Source organism: Nannobrachium achirus (assembly GCF_963921795.1).
Source record: "Nannobrachium achirus genome assembly, chromosome: 8".
NCBI lineage: Eukaryota > Metazoa > Chordata > Actinopteri > Myctophiformes > Myctophidae > Nannobrachium > Nannobrachium achirus.
This window is the reverse complement of record NC_137817.1, coordinates 69,381,380-69,397,754: the sequence shown is the minus strand read 5'-3', so window position 1 is coordinate 69,397,754 and position 16,375 is coordinate 69,381,380. Positions and strand designations below refer to the sequence as shown.

General features: G+C 43.0%; 1 protein-coding gene across 1 annotated transcript in view; it reads left to right on the top strand.

Annotated features, from left to right (window-relative positions):
- Nucleotides 1-16,375, top strand: part of man2a1 (mannosidase, alpha, class 2A, member 1) — an 81,458-nt gene that overhangs the window by 29,302 nt on the left and 35,781 nt on the right. Inside the window, exons 5-15 of the mRNA XM_080732213.1 lie at nt 716-799; nt 1,550-1,677; nt 3,344-3,517; nt 4,465-4,550; nt 5,381-5,481; nt 7,409-7,586; nt 9,534-9,760; nt 11,660-11,851; nt 14,946-15,060; nt 15,222-15,289; nt 15,659-15,824. Of these exons, the coding sequence (XP_080588339.1) occupies nt 716-799; nt 1,550-1,677; nt 3,344-3,517; nt 4,465-4,550; nt 5,381-5,481; nt 7,409-7,586; nt 9,534-9,760; nt 11,660-11,851; nt 14,946-15,060; nt 15,222-15,289; nt 15,659-15,824 (1,519 nt within the window). The remainder of the gene's footprint in view (nt 1-715; nt 800-1,549; nt 1,678-3,343; nt 3,518-4,464; nt 4,551-5,380; nt 5,482-7,408; nt 7,587-9,533; nt 9,761-11,659; nt 11,852-14,945; nt 15,061-15,221; nt 15,290-15,658; nt 15,825-16,375) is intronic.

The window sequence follows — 16,375 nt, the reverse complement described above, 5'->3', positions numbered from 1 at the left end:
TTTGTGTGATAGGAGTTTTGAGCGGCTTTGTCTGTTTGTTTCCGCGTCTGTCCGGACTGTGATTGGTCAGTTGGTGTATGTTCGTACGCCCAGGGTCACAATGGCCAAGCTTTGTGGGAAGCTTAATGAAATGAACTCATGGCACCGCTAGGGCTGTCACTATTATTTTTCATAATCGTCATAATTGTTTCCATGTTGAAAAATGTTCACTTCATACATATATTTTTAAGTAAATAATAGTGGAAATGGCAGATCCATAAGCTCACAACGTGTCGCATCACGACACATTGTAAGCTTGTAGATCAGCTATTTTCACTATTAATGTTCTTTTTTAAGTATTAAGTTGTCAGTAATTTCTTTGTATATTTAGGTTATGTGTCATATCTGCCATGTGCAACTTCAAAGCCTACAAGCCAAACAGAAATGTAATCAAGGCGTTGTGAGCTTGTGAGATCTGCTATTTTCACAATAGAACCGTGATATACAAAATGCAACGCCTCAACTCTTATGCTCGTCAGTTAAAATATGATTATTTTTGGGTTTGTGGCCTAAAAAGGTTGAGAACCACTGTTATAGATTGCAACTTTAAAAGCGTAGTAAGTGATCTTATCCTGTGAGGGAAATCCAGTTAGCCTGGGATCCAGAATGCTTGGCTACGTTTGTGATGTGATGTGATGGATCTGCGCCTGCTTTAAAGACCTGTTGTTTTCTGTAGGAGGAAGATGATCTGGTCAGAGATCAGTTACTTCTCCAAATGGTGGAGCAGCATCGATGACCAGAAGAGAGACGCTGTGAAAAGGTCTGTCTGTCTGTCTGTCTGTCTGTCTGTCTGTCTGTCTGTCTGTCTGTCTAAGATCTGTCTGTCTGTCTGTCTAAGATCTGTCTGTCTACTCTAAGATATGTCTGTCTGTCTGTCTGTCTGTCTGTCTGTCCGTCAAAGATATGTGTGTCTAGGGCTGTCACAGTTATTACATAATCGTCTAATCGCAATTATTTGAGGTAATCGCATTTTCTTTTTGCATAATCGTCATAATCGTTTCCATGTTGAGACATTTTAATACAGTTTCAAACGCTTTCAAAAAGTAGTGGAAATAGCCGATCTACAAGCTCACAACGTGTCGCATCGCGACACGTTGTGAGCTTGTAGATCGGCTATTTCCACTATCAATGTTCTTTTTTTAAGCATAAAGTTGTCAAGTATGTCAGTCATTTCTTTGTGTCATATCTGCCATGTGCAACTTAAAAGCCTAAATGCCAAACAGAAATGTTATTGTCAACGACAAATACACAATTAAATCGTTAATCGCAATTATTTGAGTGACAATTAATCGTCATGTAAAATGTCATAATCGTGACAGCCCCATGTGTGTCTGTCTCTCTCCCAATCAAAATCTCACAAATGTAGTTACATGTGTGACTACATTTGTAATGTAATGTAATGTAATGTAATGTAATGTAATGTAATGTGTGTGTGTGTGTGTGTGTGTGTGTGTGTGTGTGTGTGTGTGTGTGTGTGTGTGTGTGTGTGTGTGTGTGTGTGTGTGACCAGTCTTGTCCACAGTGGTCAGTTGGAGATGGCTACAGGAGGCTGGGTGATGCCAGATGAAGCTAACTCCCACTACTACGCTCTCATTGACCAGCTGATAGAAGGACACCAGTGGCTGGAGACACACCTGGGTGAGTGGCAAGAGCCCCTGCCTTTTTATTCATAATATGTAAAAAGTGCCCTCTCCAGACCATCAGTGCAGTTTTTACTACGGTGAAAGAAAAGCAAATGCCCTCTTTCCATGCCATACCTGAAGGCAGCATTCAAGAGAATTGCCTTGTCCTAACTCTCCTGAACTTGAATTCAGCATATTTTGTTGAAAGAATTGACCTCTCGGTGTATAAATCCATGCCGTACGTACGCCACATCTCCAGTGGAGGTCTGTACGTACGCCACATCTCCAGTGGAGGTCTGTACGTACGCCACATCTCCAGTGGAGGTCTGTACGTACGCCACATCTCCAGTGGAGGTCTGTACGTACGCCACATCTCCAGTGGAGGTCTGTACGTACGCCACATCTCCAGTGGAGGTCTGTACGTACGCCACATCTCCAGTGGAGGTCTGTACGTACGCCACATCTCCAGTGGAGGTCTGTACGTACGCCACATCTCCAGTGGAGGTCTGTACGTACGCCACATCTCCAGTGGAGGTCTGTACGTACGCCACATCTCCAGTGGAGGTCTGTACGTACGCCACATCTCCAGTGGAGGTCTGTACGTACGCCACATCTCCAGTGGAGGTCTGTACGTACGCCACATCTCCAGTGGAGGTCTGTACGTACGCCACATCTCCAGTGGAGGTCTGTACGTACGCCACATCTCCAGTGGAGGTCTGTACGTACGTCACATCTCCAGTGGAGGTCTGTACGTACGCCACATCTCCAGTGGAGGTCTGCTATGTTTTCATTTCGCCTATTTAGACATTTCAGACCCATTCTCTGCACATCCCTGACACACGCACGCACGCACGCACGCACGCACGCACGCACGCACGCACGCACGCACGCACGCACACACACACACACACACACACACACACACACACACACACACACAGATCAGTGGTTCTCAACCTATTCAGGCCGTGAACCCCAAAATGATCATACTGAACTGGTGCTTGACAAGCGCTTGAGTTGAGTTGAGATTTTGAGATGAGATATTTAGTTTGACTGTAGATCGTCTATTTTCAAAATGTTTGCCTCTTTCTTATATTATTTGACCAACGTTTGGCCAGTTTTTATAGTATAGTTTGTTGATCACTTTCGATGCAGTAATGGTCTTTTTCTTTTCTTTCTATTTTTTGTTGTTGTTTGTTATATTTAAAAGGTCCTAAACCCCCCAAAATTACCCTGACCTAGATCTCTTTCAGTGTTGTTGTCCCATGGTTACTACAGACCCGTTTTGGAGCCTCTTTAGTTCAGCTCAGTGCATTGGGAGTTTGGGGTTTGAATCAATAATCTATAAGATAATTGATCAACAAGAACTTTATTTATTTCAGATTCTCTTTATTTATTTGGACACAGCAGGTTTTGAGTAACATACTTGTACTTGTATCGACATTGGATCCCAGTATCCCATAAAAAGGTTACAAAATCACACCTAATGTGAAGTGAGCGGTGCTATTTATGAGTTAAATCCCGCCAAGCTTGGCCAATGTGACCAACGGCTCAGAATGCTTCTATTTCAGCATTCTAACTTTCCAGGAAGGGATCCATCAGTCAACTGGTAGGCAGGTTTCTGAACTTTCCACACAATGCAATAAAGTGCAATAACACTATGAATGTCTTTGTGTGCACAGGAGTCAAACCCACGACAGGCTGGGCAGTGGACCCCTTTGGCCACTCCCCCTCTATGGCATACTTCCTGAAGAAGGCGGGGCTTGACAACATGCTAATCCAGAGAGTTCACTACTCCATCAAGAAGCACTTTGCTGCCCAAAAGACTCTGGAATTCTACTGGAGACAGAACTGGGGTAGGTGTGCGAGTGTGCACGTGTGTGTGTCTGTCTGTCTGTGTGTCTGTGTGTGTGTGTGTGTGTGTGTGTGTGTGTGTGTGTGTGTGTGTGTGCGTGCGTGCGTGCCTGCCTGCCTGCCTGCCTGCCTGCCTGCCTGCCTGCCTGCCTGCCTGCCTGCCTGCCTGCCTGCGTGCGTGCGTGCGTGCGTGCGTGCGTGCGTGCGTGTGTGTGTGTGTGCATATCTGTCTATTTAGATCATGCATGGGCAACTGGCAGCCCAGGGGCCACATGCGGCCCCCACCTTCACTGAATGTGGCCCGCAGGTTAATATCAGAATACTGATATATTATTGATTTGTCAATATCAAACATGCAACCATGATCTGCTTTAATTCCTTCAATCTATATTAGTAGCTTAATGACTATAGTAGTATTATGTTAATCTTTTTTTATGTCCAATGTATTTGTATTTAAGTTCATAAAGTTAACAATCAAAATGTTACATTTCTGTTTCCGGAATAAAAATAAATAAATACAAATAAAAAAAACAATAAGAAAAAATAATTCTGGATTTATTTATTTTTTGTATACAATACTAGAATGACAAAGTAGGATGTAGCAATATGCATTGTGGTCCTCTGGAGTGAAGGTGGAAATATAGTGGCCCTCTCCATCATCAATGTTGCCCACCCCTGATTTAGATGGATCCCCATCGCCTTCCTGGGGTCCAATTAAGCGTGTGTTTTTCTTTGTATCTGTACCCATTCAGGCAGGGAACACATGTGAGTGTAGTACAGTACATGTACAGTATGTAGCAACATATTTGTTTTTTGTAATTTTTTGAATAATATTTGATGTTTTTCAGAAAACTTAGGTCAGGCCTAAATGGGTTAAATGTGAACGTAACATAAAGGAAAACTGACCGTCTGTCTGTCTGTCTGTGTGCCTGTCTGTCCTGTCCCACAGATCCGTCCTCTGGTACAGACATGTTGTGTCACATGATGCCTTTCTACAGCTACGATGTCCCTCATACATGTGGGCCTGACCCCAAGGTATGTCTGTCTGTCTGTCTGTCTGTATTTCTGAGGTGAGAACTCCATCAGAAAAAGAGAGAGAGGGGGTGGAGGGCACCTATCCCACCTCTATGCCTATATAGGGAATTACCAGCAGGGGTCTTCAACGTTTTCAGGCCAAGGACCCCTTAGCTGAGAGAGAGATGAAGCAGGGACCCCCAGATTCCATATACCGTATTTTCCGGACTATAAGGCGCACTTAAAAGCCTTTAATTTTCTCAAAAAACTACAGTGCGCCTTATAGTCCAGTGCGCCTTATATATGGATCATTCATTGACATTGACATTCCCTTTAGCACAGCTCCATCTGTTTGATGCATAACGCAACGGTAGCGTCTATTATGTGCGCCTTATAGTCAGGTGCGCCTTATATATGAAAACAGTTTGAAAATAGACCATTCATTGACAGTACGCCTTATAGTCAGGTGCGCCTTATAGTCCAGAAAATACTGTAGTTGCATCGTTTGACGGCACAACCATCAGTGTATTTTGGATTCACATCAATTTGTGTTATCAGATATGAAACCACTTGAACCGTCAATACATAAACTTGACCCTTCACTCTGTACTTAGTCTGCTCTTTTTTTCCTCTCTACACCAAACCTCTTTGCCGAAAATATACATTTTTGGCTAAAGTTCTCAGAATATGGATGTTAGGGATCAAGTGGTTAATATAAAAAAGGATAAAAAAAAGGTTTCTATCACACAAAGATTTGGAGGATCCCCTGTGGTAACTCTGAGGACCCCCTAGGGGTCCTGGACCCCCTGTTCAACAGGTGCAACCACACTAATAATGTCTTCTGTCCACAGGTCTGCTGTCAGTTTGACTTCAAGAGACTTCCTGGTGGGCGGATCAGTTGCCCGTGGAGGATCCCTCCTCAGCCAATCACAGACGCTAATGTCCAGGAGAGGTACAGTATAGGACAGTGGTTCTCAACCTGCGGGTCGGGACCCCCAGGGGGGGGTCCCCAAATTATTTTGGGGGGTCCCCAGACGATTAACCTAACGTGCAACATTGTTTTCTCACTCAGCAGTAAACAAACCGACACACATTTTAGGTGAATAGAGGGTGTCTGCACATTTTTTAAGTGATGAATGATGGTGTAGTTGTAGGGGGCTAAATAAGTCGCTCTGTCCGACCCATGTAAACACGGGAACATGACAGTCGGGGCTTGGTCTCTACGACCATGGGTGAGCTACGATGGGCTAAACTCGCTTTGGGAAACTCGGGGGGCCATTGCCCAATAGAGAGAGAGAGGTAGGTAGGTAGGTAGGCATGGGCACATGGACGGACAGACAGATAGATAGACAAACAGACAGACAGACAGACAGACGCGTGTGAGCTTGTAGATCTGAGGGCACGCAACGCCATCGTACGACAAATAATACATACTGTACATAATGCGAATCTGCCACGTTTTTTCCCAGTGGTTTTACCTTATTTCGCAGACGCACGGAACGCACCATGTGAGTAGGATGTAAACAAAGACTGTCTTTAATCCGACAAGGTTTTCTTCTTTCACCTGCAAAAGAAAACGTACATCCGCGATCATCTGCCCTTTTTTCATGGTTAATAGAAAAAAAGCTTGTTTAGTATATCTGCTATTTTCTAATAGTTAAAGCATAAAGTAATGGTTAAAGTGGTTAAAATCTAGAAGCAGGGATTGACACTAACGGTTGCTCGACTGCCCGGGTCAGGTGAAAAAAAAAGGGTCGGGCAGGTGAAGTTTGCTACTGGGTTGTGCGACCGGGCAGGTGCACATTTTGCAAGATAATGAGATATCTGTCTTCTTTAGATACTTAAACAGCCTTGACCATAGTCCGTCTCCCTCTCTCTCTCTCTCTCCAAAGTCCCTCCCTCCGTCCCCACACATGTGCGCGAGCTCTGTTGAAAAGTACCAGCTCACTTTATGCAGCTTAAGACATGTTGAGAACCTCAGCTGCAACTAGCTATAAACCAGCGGGTTTCATTTGCGCAAAACATCAACATGAATCCGTTTGCACTTGCAGGATTAATCTCCTTCTCTCCAGAGAATGTCTGCCACTGCGTGACGCCTCTCCTTCTGCTTGCAGCAACCCCTGCGCAGCAAAGCTAACACGATAGTCGGCATCGCTCCGACGCGCGACACGTTGTTTTCAGATCGTTATTCGCGGTGGGACACAAGTATAAATCATTCGAAGGTAATCCCAATTCATGAAAAGCAAACACCAGAGCAATAAATACTTGAGTAAACATCTACTTTTCTTTAAACAAATATCTCTGCTCCACTTCCATCTACAGTAGCCTACATTTTCTTCCCCCTTCCAAGGGTTGTTGTCAACCTGTGGGCCGAGACCCCCAGAGAGGTCCCCCAATGATTTTGGGAGGGTCCCCAGATGACCTTGAAGTCATAATTTAAGGTCTTATCAAGACCTTTTTAATACCTCAAGAAAGAAAAGAAAAAAAGACCATTATCTTATTAAAAGTAATCAACAAAATATACTATAAAAACAATCATAATATAATAAAGAGAAAAGACTTTGAAAATAGCTGATCTACAAGAGAAAACATTTTGAAAATAGCCGATCTACAAGCTCACAACGCTCAAAGACATTTCATTGGGAAACCATACCATGTTTTCTGGGACCCATTTGAATGACCACCTGTGAAATCAAGCAACATCACTGCAAGTAGAAGGTAACAAGTAAGTTTAAATGGCCATTTAAATGTTACGATTTTACGATTATGAGGGCAAGTGGTCATGACTTGAGGGCAAGTAGAACATGACCTGTACTTGCCCGACGGGCAAGTGCCTCTGAGACCTTAGTGTCAATGGGATTTCTTCTTCTCCTGGTCAGAGTCCACATGCTGCTGGACCAGTACCGCAAGAAGTCCAAGTTGTTCCGCTCCAGCGTGGTGCTGGCTCCGCTGGGGGACGACTTCCGCTACACAGAGTCCATAGAGTGGGACCAGCAGTACAACAACTACCAGAAGCTGTTTGACTACATGAACTCACACCCAGAACTGCATGTCAAGGTATGGCGTTCATTGCGTCGATAGAGCTGTCACGTTTATGACATTTTACATGTCAAATACTTTCGATTAGACAATTTATGTAATAATTGTGACAGGCCTATGCGTCGACTAAAAGTATGACACAAAAATGTTATGTCTGCACATTACTCTGTGTCAAGTTCTGTCAACACTTCCAATTTCACTTGTTTAATCTGTGTCCTGTCTGAGTTCTCTTGCCTGATAGGATACAATTGGTATCCTGTTTTGAAAATGCATCTTCTGTGTAATAAAGAGCTGGAGAGACACAGAGACTCCAAACACTCTGTAGCAATGAGTACAGAAATAGAGCCAGGGGATGACACTATGGTCTCAGGGGCATTTGCCGTCATGTTCTACTTGCCCAAAGGTCATGCCCACTTGCCCGAAAAGTAAATAGTCGATTGTAAAATCATGCGCTTGGCAAGACTTTAATTACCGTTCAATTTAACACTTATTTCTTTACTTTCTCAATACCTCAAAATACCAAATATCTACATAGCTAGGATTGAATATGTCTGTGGTTTCACACTTGTTATCTTATATTTTTAAAAGTTGCAACAGTAAAAACAGTGCATTATACAGTAAGTAAACAGTGCTCTTATTTTACATTTCACAGACAAGAAGACAGAGCGCACAGGCCACGTTCAGGTGTTTAGACAGATATCTTGTGTTGTGTTTATAGATGGTTGCGTCCCCTCTCAAATGAGCACTTGCCCGGTCAGGCAACCTGAAAGCAAACTTCACCTGCCCGAAAGTTTTATTTACCAGGGGCAGGTGGGCAAGCCTTAGTGTCAATGCCTGTAGAGCTATTTAACACTTATTTGAAACCCAAAAATAACGTACCCTATCTTCAAATAAGGAGGTAGGTGTGTGTATTTACATTGTCGTGTTGCTGTGGTAGAGTTCAAACCATTACAAGGTTACACAATCTGTCCAGGTACAAAGGTCACATGTCTGCTAAGGGCTGTGCAAACACTGTTTGACCTCTGAACTGCAGGGCCTGGCTATGAATCATCCAGAATGCCACTGGTTCTAAAAGTGTGGCCCAGGGACCTCCAGGGTTCATCGGGGGGCTTCCAGGGGGTCCCCAGTCAAATGATTGATGGGAACCAAATGAACCCTTTGCATGGGTGAGAGTGTACAAATGGAACCAAATGGACCATCATTGTTGTTTTCTGTTTTTTTCTTCTTTTTTTTCAAATAGGGAAATATTCAGGTTAATATTACATTGTTGTATGTTAGTGATGTGCACTGGAAAAAAAAGTTTTCTAAAACCATACATAAAACGAAAAGCTTATCTACACGCTCATAACCGTTGTGAGCTTGTAGGTAAAATGATCCTCCGGAAATGTATTGCTATCAAACCCGTCAGATCCTGACCGTCAGTCAGTAGGTACCGTAGGTAGGTAGGTAACGCCTCAATGTCTATTGCTGACCTGTTGTGACATCACATTGTTGACACAATGACCAAGGCAGCTTGACACATCAATGTCTATGACTGACCTGTTGTGACATCACATTGTTGACCCATATTTGGCAATGCCCATACTGTATATAGACGCTCCATATATGGCCAAGACAGAATTCATTTACAAATGCCTCAATGTCTATAGCTGACCTGCCCATATATGGAGATCCCTGAGTTCATCAATATTAAGCCCATAGCATGGAATGCCCATACATGGACATATAGTGTGAGTCTCATGTGGTCTATAACATAAGACATCTATGATGTCAGACGTCAGTCATATCCATATTTGGGAAAATATTGTGTCCACATTTTGTCTAACTTAAACAACCAACTGCAACTTGAATCACACTTGCAAATGAATTCCGTTCTGTTGCGAATTCCTTTTTGCCCTTAGTGCGTCTTACTGGGTATTATCAGAAATGAAACCTGCATTTAGGTTTATTCTACATGTTCTTTAGGCCCAGTTCGGGACCATCTCAGACTACTTTGCTGCGTTGCGGCGCCAGACGGCGGCGTCCTCGTCGCCAGCGGGCGGTCCCAGCGACGGCGGCGGGGCGGTGGAGCTGCCCGTGCTGAGCGGGGACTTCTTCACCTACGCTGACCGGGACGACCACTACTGGAGCGGATACTTTACCTCCAGGCCCTTCTACAAGAGACTGGACCGCATCCTGGAGGCTCACCTGAGGTCTGTGATGGAAGACGTTTTTGTATTGGGGATAGAACAATATGAAAATGTCATATCACGATTATTGTGATAAAAGAAATTGTGATTTACGATATTATCACAATAATCAAAATCCATTATCCTGGGGCGGAACATTTTGCAGAAAAATAGCAGTCTACAAGCTCACAACACGCCGTGTTGCGATGCAAGCTTGTAGATCGGCTATTTTTTGGCAAAGACATTTGATAGAGTGAAAAAAGAGTGTATCAAGTTTGTATATTATAAGTACATTTTCCCAATTATAGAGGGTATAAGTGGTACCGGATATGCAGCTCGGCAAATAAAAGGTGAATTGATCCCAGTCCATGACGGAGGACGATATCACAATAAATGTTATCTCCACAATACGATTATCGTGTTTTTTTTCACGATAAACGATAATATCGCTTATCGTCCAATCTCTATTTTGTAACTTATTTCATGCTTTAACTGTTGAAAAATAGCAGATATACAAGCTCACGGCGCTGCAAGCTTGTAGATCTGCTATTTTTGAGTCTTTGAATATTTTTTGACCTTCTTTTTGTCTTCTAAATCCTTCTAAGGTTTTTGAAAAACCTATGTTTCTATTTCAGTGGTTCTCAAACTTTTTCATGTCAAGGACCCCTAGAATTACCGGTATATGTATTTGGCCGCCGACCCCCACGTCAAAATATCATGTATCAGGGACCCCCTAGAATTAAATATTTGACTTACAAATGTTCACTTTAAAAAAATATATATTCAAAGATTTGTCCACATTTTCATGAATTTTCAAAAATAGCAGATCTACAAGCTTGTTAATATCTTGACAGTAGCCGATCTGTTGCAATAATAATCAAAATCTTCAAATTAACCAGTAACTTAAATTTACATACAATTGTAGTGGAGTAAGGGAGCGGATGGCGTCCTACGTCATTCTGTAGTCAAAACGGACTACACTTTTGCAGGAAACAACAAACCGCAAACAGTTTTAACCCCTACTTGCGCATGCGCAAACTACTTGCGCATGCGCTAACTGGGTTGAAACTATTTCCGTTTTGGTGTTTCCTGCCAAAGTGTAGTCTGTTTTGAATACAAAATGACTTAGGATGTCATCCGGTCTAGACCGGATCAAACGTCCTGTTTAGTAAATGAAGACTGGTGACGCGAGGTTACACCAAAGTACCTAGGAGAGTGGATTCCCCTTTCCGCCGTTCTGGAAGTGACTGACAGGCGCATCACTGGCTTTGGGACAGAATGCGCTCTCTGCGTTTTTAGTCAGCTGCGCACAAAAATAGTTTATCCGCTGGCAACCATACCTTTCTAGCTGCAGCCCAAATGTACAATATTGTCCTCTATGACAGGGGTCTTCAACATTTTCAGGCCAAGGACCCCTTACTTGAGAGAGAGATGAAGCAGGGACCCCCCATATAGTTTCATTGTTTGGCAGCACGATCATCAGTGTATTTTGGATTCATGTCAATTTGTGTTTTAAAATATTTAACCACTTGAACTGTCAATACTTAATAAACCTGACCTTTCACTCTGTACTTAGTCTGCTCTTTTTCCCCTCTACACCAAAGTTCTTTGCCGAAAATAGCCGATCTACAAGCTCTGTGAAGCGTTGTGAGCTTGTAGATCTGCTATTTTTGACTAAAGTTCTCAGAATATGGACACTAGGGTTCAAGTGGTTAATATAAAACAGGAAAAAAAGAAAGGTTTCTATCACTCAAAGATTTGGAGGACCCCCTGTAGTAACTCTGAGGGTCCCGGACCCCTTGTTGAAGACCCCTGCCCTAAGATATAGTACTGAAAATGCTCTCTCTCTCTCTCTCTCTCTCTCTCTCTCGCTCTCTCTCTCCCTCTCTCTCTCCCTGTGTATCAACCATGTCTCTCGTCCAGGGCAGCAGAGATCCTGTACAGCCTGACGCTGGCTCACATCAGGCACCTGGGTGGTAACCACGGCGACAGTTTCCCGGCAGCCGAGGGCTACCGGTTGCTTACGGACGCTAGGCGTAACCTGGGTCTGTTCCAGCACCACGATGCCGTCACTGGCACCGCCAAGGACTGGGTGGTGGTCGACTACGGTACCAGGTGACTTGTGCCATTTCTCTTTCCCTTATTTCCCTCAGTCATGTCCTAATGTCCGTCTAAATTCTGACATGGGTCAATTGCAAAATCCTGTTTTCATTTGTTGACCCATTTAGACCGCGTACGCAATATAGACCATCACAGTTTAAGCCCCACCCGCCCTCACTCCGGTGTCGGAAGCGTTTTCCCCATGCATTTCATCCATAGACATTTCATACAAGGTACAGGGTACAAGTTGTACCCTCGTTTTTTCAGCTTTCTAATTAATCATTGCATGCAAAAAATAGTGTTTATTGTCATGATTCCTCACAAGCCAGGGTGGCTTTGTCAGAGGCTTAAAAGACGTTTAAATAAATACTTTATGAAATGTCTATGGATGAAATGCATGGGGGAAAACGCTTCTGACACCGGAGTGAGGACGGGCGGGGCTTAAACTGCGATGCTCTATTGTGTATTATTATTATTTTATGCTTTAACTAGTAACACATCGGGTGCCCAGAATTATTCAACATTTAATTTGCTGGTGCCCATGGCAACCTGCCATGTTACCTACCTTTGAGGTCCTGGCGAAAAAAGTAATCAGAGTAAATGTATTCCAAGTATGTCCTGTTTATTTCACGATAATATTTTCTTTCAGTCAGGACCATTTTTAAACAATCGCGGGACACAGCGTTTTTGTAACGGCCGGTAGAAAAGGCCGCGTTTTGAACATTTACACATGATTTAAAAGTTAGATTAGGAGAAAACTCCATGTTTGTGCAGCAGCGTTACAGGGAAGTAAACGAGGCTGACAGCACTTTCCGGTCACGTGATCTCGCGCTGCATTTTGGGAAATGGAGTGTTTTTCATCACCGCGGTAGCCTGGTACAGTAGCTACAGCAGGGGTTCCCAAACTTTTTTGTCTTAGGGCACCCCATGCGCGTAGGCCTAAATATTTGTTTAATCCGAGGCACCCCTACATTATAATTTTCACTCCCAGTCCCAGCACCTTATATTTATTGCACTGTCGGGCAGAAACCTTGTATCTCCAAGTTTCAAATGTGTACGTCTTTTGGTAAAGCAAAGCCCTGCTTCATCATACAAGACTGTCGAACAAAACTAGTGAAAACAGCAGATCGAGGCGTTGTGTGCTTGTAGATCTGCTGTTTTCACTAGTTTAGCACATTTTATAGATGATAAATACAAAACAAACGGCCACCCGACAACGACGCTAGTGATTATGTTGCGAGGAAAACGTTGAAATAATAGCCATTTTGTTTAGAACTGACTGAAAATAACTTTGTACTTCAAGTTTAAAATTATACTAAATATTATTTCAAGTGTCAAAATAAATTCCAAATATTATCAAATGATCTCGCGCCACCCCTGGACTGCCGTCGCGGCACCCCAGGGTGCCCCGTCACCCACTTTGAAAACCCCTGAGCTACAGTATAGTTTACTGTACAACGTGTCAAACACGTCGATGGGCACACGTAGACATCAAAGAGAGCGTTGACACCTCGTGGGCATCCGATGAGTTAAAAAATAGCAGATCTACAAGCTCACAGCGCGGCACCGAGTGCCGCGCTGCGAGCTTGTACATCTGCTATTTAAAAAAAAACGTGAACTTTTGGATTTTGACCCCGATTTTGACACGAAGTGACTTCTAAATCCTTCTAAGGTTTTTTTTGGAAAAAACATGTTTTTATGTCAGTGTCAAGGACCCCTAGAATTATATATATTTGGCTGCCGACCCCGTCTCAAAATATTTTGTATCTGGGACCCCCCGGAAGCAAATATTTGAGTTACACATGTTCACTTTAAAAATGAGATATTCAAAGATTTGCACAAATTTTCATGATTTACAAATAATAGCAGATCTACAAGCTCACAGCGCAGCACTCGGTGCCGCGCTGCAAGCTTGTAGATCTGCTATTTTTCCAATAGTTAAAGCATTAAATAATTCTAGGCCTAATTTGTGTTTTTTGTAAAATCTTGTTTCCATGTATCCATTTGTGCCTTGTTTCCCTGAGTCATGTCCTTATTTCCCAGAATCATGACCTTATTCCCCAGAGTAATTTGCTTCAATTGTACACATGGAACTGAATGGACCCTTACGACCATTTACAGTTGTCACTGTAGCGAGAGTAAGAAGGTTATGTTGTTGACTGCAGCCAAAACAGAGAAATAGGCTGGGCCTGGCAACTTCAGGGTGGGCACAGGGGGGGACCCTTGCCTACGGCCTTTGGCCGTAGGCAAGGGTAAATTATTAGGGTCTTTGGGGGTTAAAACGGGTGCGGGCGGCAGTATCAATGAACAATAATTAATAAGCTAATACAAAGCATTGAGTTCCCAGCTGCACTTCATTCCAACAACACATTTACAAATATAAACTAACACTCCCCCTCCAAACACACAGTAGCCAACTGCTGCTAGTGTAAAAGATGCATCATTGGAGACAGTTGCAAAGCAGTGTTTCTCAACAACTGTGCCTGGGGACCTTTGGTGTGCCCCTGAGAAGGGTCAAGTGTGCCCCTTGAAAAGGCTTGAAAGCCAGTATTGTATTTATCATTTTAAAAATTATTTAAACTAGTGAAAAGCTGATCTACAGGCACACAACGCCTCGCAGTGCGAGGCGTTGTGTGCTTATAGATCAGCTGTTTTCACTACTGTTGATGAAGCAGGGTGTTACTTTGCGAAGAAACGTACAAATTTGAAACTTGGAGATACAAGGTTTCTTCCCGACAGTGATGATATTTACACCCCCGTAGTAATGTTGGTGTGCCCATGGATTCTTGGGACATGAAAAGTGTGCGCATGCACAAAAAAGGTTGAGAAACACTGTTGTAAAGTACTGTTCATTCATTCATATTAAGCAAGACGATGATCACACAAAAAACACAACAAAAAACATTTATTTAATGAAAGAGACATGATTTTTTTTTGTTGCCAAAATCGAAGGGTGGGCCAGCTTTCTACATGAAAACACCCCTGTTGGCAACACACATTTAGAAAATCCACTGGAATAAATATTCTTCCTCTGCACTTCCTTCCTTCCTTCCTTCCTTCCTTCCTTCCTTCCTTCCTTCCTTCCATCCTAACTCCTTGTCTGTGGTAGGTTGTTCCATTCCATACTCAATCTAAAGCAGGTGATGGTTAACTCCGCCCACTGGCTGATCCTCAAAGACAAGAGCCTCTACAGCCATGACACCTCCAAGGCCTTCCTGCACATGGTACGTTAAAGGACAACTTGTTTTTTTTTACAACAAAGCTTCATATTTTGGTCCTCACAATTCTTACTTTCGGCCAAGAACCGGCTTGTGTTTCCACCAGTTTAAAGCACCAGTTTTATCTATTTGTTTTAACCAAAACAATGTAATTTACTTACATGAAGGATGAGGTGCAGCCATCTCAAGACGCCTTGCCAAGGAAGACTGTCCTGAAAATAGGAGCTAAACAGAGGTAAGACATTTCTATGTTTTGTCCTTGTTTCCTTTTGGGAACTGTAGACGGTATGATATGTATTCATGTGATAATAGCACTTATTTAACTTGCATCGTAACACATTGTGACATTATACATCTGTTATTGTTTATAGTTTTGTGTTACACCGTAGTATGACAAACTAGGGCTTTAATTTATGAGAAAAAAAAGAGTATGTGTTAGTCCACATACCTCAATTAGAATGTTTTTTGTTAGCTTTAGTTTTGGACACTGTAAAAACACTATGTGTCGCACTGTGAGCTTGTAGATCTGCTATTGTTTTATTGTTAAACCATGAAATAATGCGTTCCCGGCCTTAACTGGTTCATTCCCTTTATTCCATGGCAGATCGTTGGTGGTGTACAACCCAACAGAACAGGACCGCTCATCGGTCGCCACCGTGTACGTAGACACGCCCCACGTCCGGGTTGTCTCGGAAACTGGCCAGCCAATCCCCTCGCAGATCTCTGCCGTTTGGGAAACGCCCATGCAGGCCTCGGAGGAAGCCTTCCAGGTAAGAATGTATATGGTAACACCTTATTATGGGACACACAATCTTCTGTAACACTTTATTACAATGTATACATGTATATTTTTACATAAAACCGCCTCGCTAGCCTCTCTTTCGTTCATGCACATTAACACATAAAGTAACGGCTAACACAAAAACAACAAACTGTAATGACATACTTAAGGGAAACGGTGTCTATTTCAAGCCATGAACTTTGAACTCGTGTTTGTCTCGCGAGATGTCTGGGTGCTATCGACCCAGTGTGCACCGAAAGTCTCGCGAGACAAGCGTGAGTTCAAAATTCACGGCTTCGCAGCAATAATGGCTGCGTCCGGTGGGAATGAACACTGTTTCTTTACTGGTAGCATTATGTACGGCAGACATTTACAGAAAAATATATATATTTTCGAGTGAGAGAAATAAGCGGATTAACAATATAATCAATCGCTACTGTTTGGAGCCATGGTCGGGTAGGGCAAATGGACAAGATTGCCTGTAAATAAAACACCTGGACTACTTTTTGGGGAGAACAACTTCTAAAGGTTTAGGCCGGA